The sequence below is a fragment of the Vicia villosa genome, linkage group LG5 (assembly GCF_029867415.1).
Source record: "Vicia villosa cultivar HV-30 ecotype Madison, WI linkage group LG5, Vvil1.0, whole genome shotgun sequence".
In the NCBI taxonomy this organism is placed as follows: Eukaryota; Viridiplantae; Streptophyta; class Magnoliopsida; order Fabales; family Fabaceae; genus Vicia; species Vicia villosa.
This window is the reverse complement of record NC_081184.1, coordinates 99212859-99216873: the sequence shown is the minus strand read 5'-3', so window position 1 is coordinate 99216873 and position 4015 is coordinate 99212859. Positions and strand designations below refer to the sequence as shown.

The 4015-nt window shown below is 37.2% G+C and overlaps 1 protein-coding gene across 1 annotated transcript; it reads left to right on the top strand.

The window, feature by feature from the left end:
• The first annotated feature begins 416 nt into the window (after positions 1-416).
• LOC131601872 (ruBisCO large subunit-binding protein subunit alpha, chloroplastic) lies at positions 417-3739 on the top strand. The gene is made up of 8 exons (XM_058873783.1): positions 417-574; positions 658-841; positions 993-1114; positions 1530-1737; positions 1828-1973; positions 2116-2422; positions 2690-3141; positions 3248-3739. The coding sequence occupies exons 1-8, from the start codon at positions 518-520 to the stop codon at positions 3533-3535; spliced, it is 1764 nt and encodes a 587-aa protein (XP_058729766.1). The 5' UTR covers positions 417-517; the 3' UTR covers positions 3536-3739.
• The last annotated feature ends 276 nt before the right edge of the window (positions 3740-4015 follow it).

The window sequence follows — 4015 nt, the reverse complement described above, 5'->3', positions numbered from 1 at the left end:
TTGGTTTCACGTTTGAGGCATCTAGAATTTATTCAGGACGTCTAAAATTGATTTTGACGTGTTTGGTTGATCTCTAACAAAATTGATTATGCTTTCTAGAATTAATTCTACTTGAAACTTGAATTTATAACTTTTGATCAAACATGATTTTTACACTAGAATTTATTGTTCAACTAACTTTTGCAAAAATTTCTCCAAACATAAATCACTTTACATTCAACTTACTTTTATCCTAAATCAATTTTACAAAATCAATTAATTCAAAATCAATTTTTTCACCGCAGAACCAATCTTATTCATTTCATTTCATTCCATCTCATTCAATTATACCTATATAAGGTTAGGTTAATATGGACTAGGTGACAAAATGAAGGATAGGTTCTCAACAATTGGTGAGCAATAAGAGTTTTCTAGAAACTCACTACCTAATATAAAATCCCAAACCCTAAACCTTTCTCATCGTTGAGTTCGTTCATTCTATCTAACAAACCATCTTATCCACACTCTTCTTACAAACATGGCTTCAACCAACGCTCTATCCTCAACCTCAATTCTTCGCTCCCCAACCAACCAGGTACCATTTCTCCTCCATTTCCATTTCCCCCAAACCAATCTACAACAAAACCGATTCTAATTCGTTTCAATTTTTCATTTCAGGCACAAACCAGTCTCAGCAAGAAGGTTAAACAGCATGGAAGGGTCAATTTCAGACAGAAACCTAACCGCTTCGCCGTTAAAGCCGCCGCTAAAGATATCGCCTTTGACCAACATTCACGCGCCGCTATGCAAGCCGGAATTGATAAGCTTGCTGATGCTGTTGGTCTCACTCTTGGACCCAGAGGTAACCCTAGCAGTACCATAGTTTTGTAGTGTAACCGGATTTGAACCAATTCGAACTGGACAACACTGAATATGAGAAGGGAAATGTTTGTTTATTGTAACTATTTTGTATGAGTAATGAGAAATTTGAAATGCTGTGGTATTTTTTGAAGGGAGGAATGTTGTGTTGGATGAATTTGGAAGTCCTAAGGTAGTTAATGATGGTGTGACAATTGCAAGAGCTATTGAGCTTCCTGACCCCATGGAAAATGCTGGTGCAGCCCTTATTAGGGAGGTATGTGATAGCGATTGTTTGGTTCTGCGGTTAAAAAAATTGAGTTTGAGTGAATTGATTATGTAAAATTCATTCTGGTTTAAAGTGAGTTGAACATAAAGTACTTTATGTTTAAAGTAAGTGAGTTGAATATTAAATTTTAGTGTTAAAATTACGTTTAAGCTCATAAGCTACAAATTCTAATTTCAAGTAGAATTCATTCTGGAGGTAGAATCAATTCTACTTTAGAAGAACTAAACACTTCAAAATTATTTAAAAATCAATTTTACACCTCCAGAATTGTTTTTGCCTCTTCCAAAAGCTAAACCAAACACACAATTGATAAATAATGGTGGTAAATTGTTTGTGTTGGTTATGAAGATGTATGTGTTACATGTTATTTGATTACTGATGATTTGTTGATTTGAAATTGAAGGTTGCCAGTAAAACTAATGACTCTGCTGGTGATGGGACTACAACGGCTTCAATTCTTGCTAGGGAAATTATTAAGCTTGGACTTCTCAATGTAACATCTGGTGCTAATCCTGTGTCTATCAAGAAAGGAATTGATAAAACTGTGGCGGCTTTGGTGGAAGAGCTTGAGAAGTTGGCTAGGCCTGTAAAAGGTGGAGATGATATAAAAGGTATTATGGTCTTGCTAAAAAACATTTGTTTCTGTTTTTTTTCATTGGTTGTTTGTTATCTTATTCTAATGAGTTTTGATGTTGTAACAGCTGTTGCTACTATTTCTGCTGGAAATGATGAGTTGATTGGAAAAATGATTGCTGAAGCAATTGACAAGGTTGGACCTGATGGTGTTTTATCCATAGAGTCTTCCTCCTCGTTTGAGACAACAGTTGAAGTTGAAGAAGGAATGGAGGTATGAGTTCTCTTTTGGGTTTAATAATTTCTCCCCTTCTTCCCAAAAGAATGGTTGTAATGAGCAGAAAAAAATTAAGCTATCAAGTTATGTTTCTAACTGTATAGTCATAGTAATTCACTGTTTGCTATGTGACCTGCAGATTGACAGAGGATATATCTCCCCTCAGTTTGTTACCAATCCAGAGAAATCAATTGTTGAATTTGAGAACGCAAGAGTCTTGATTACCGATCAGAAGATTTCAGCAATCAAAGATATAATTCCTCTGCTGGAGAAAACCACTCAATTGAGAGCCCCCTTGCTTATCATTTCCGAAGATATCACTGGTGAGGCTTTGGCGACCCTTGTTGTCAACAAGCTGCGTGGTATCCTTAATGTTGCTGCCATCAAAGCTCCTGGATTTGGTGAAAGAAGAAAGGCCCTTCTTCAAGACATTGCTATATTGACAGGTATACGAGGTTGCTTTGTTTTTAAATTTTTTTTTGGATGCTGCAATCGACTTAACATTTATCGTAATGTTCATTCATGAAAATCTGGGTAGTATTACTTGCTCTTGATATTTGTTCTGCGTGTTCAAGTAATTTTTCTCGTCATCACGATACACAAAGAACCACTCACTAGTCAGGGAATACAAGTTGTGGAAGTGTTGTTCTATGGTAGATTATTTCTCCCTCATGATTCATTTTCTTTGACAATTTTGTGCCTTTAACTGCTAGGTGCTGAGTTCCAAGCCAGTGATCTCGGCCTTCTTGTTGAAAACACCACAATTGAACAACTTGGTTTGGCCCGGAAAGTGACCATTTCCAAGGATTCTACCACTATTATCGCCGATGCTGCATCAAAGGATGAGTTGCAATCCAGGGTTGCACAACTGAAGAAAGAGTTGTCTGAGACTGACTCAATTTATGATTCTGAGAAACTGGCTGAGAGGATTGCCAAGTTGTCTGGTGGAGTTGCTGTTATCAAGGTCGGTGCTGCCACAGAGACCGAATTAGAGGACCGTAAGCTCCGTATTGAGGATGCCAAGAATGCAACTTTTGCCGCCATTGAGGAAGGTATTGTTCCTGGTGGAGGCACTGCATTGGTTCATCTATCTGCTTATGTCCCAGCAATTAAGGAGAAGCTTGAAGACGCAGACGAGAGGCTAGGAGCTGACATTGTTCAAAAGGTGAGAATGATCAATCTGTAAATATTTTTCAACATGTTCTGCTAGTACAACGCACAAATTTACACCTAGACGCCATAACATCAACAATTTTCTTTTTTCTATGTAGGCATTGGTAGCACCTGCATCATTGATTGCTCAAAATGCTGGAATAGAGGGTGAAGTAGTTGTGGAGAAAATCAAGAATGGTGAGTGGGAGGTTGGTTACAATGCCATGACAGACACTTACGAGAATTTAGTCGAGTCTGGAGTCATTGACCCTGCCAAGGTAACAAGGTGTGCTTTGCAGAATGCTGCTTCAGTAGCGGGCATGGTCTTAACCACACAGGCCATCGTCGTCGAAAAGCCCAAGCCCAAAGCACCTGTAGCTGGTGCCCCACAAGGCCTTACTATTTAAGTCTTAGGTTGGACTATTGTTGTAGGTTGATTACGGCAAAAACAGTTTTGAGCAGAAAAGTGAAAGAGCTTTTGTTTTGGATGCCAGTTCAATTAAAAGGAAAAAAACAGACTGTATTTGTAAACATAGATTGAGATTTGCTTTGGTTGATGAGGGATAAGGGAAGTGATAAATTTGGATTCAAGTAATTTTTTGTTTCTTAAATTTATAAGTCTTCGATATTCTTCTTACATTAATAACTTATATATTTAGAGCAATGTTTTAAAACTGAGTAGGGATTGATTTCTTTAAAGTCAATCTGGAAGAAGTTGCAATTGAACAACCCAAATAATAGATAGTGGTTGTTTACTACTGAATTGAACTGTCTGTCTTGTTTGGTTTTGAAAACATCAGTTGAGAGAAGCATTAATCATTTATAGTTTGTTAATGATATATGTATTTGGCCCATTTATTAAATTAATTTATGGGAGCTAATGAAGA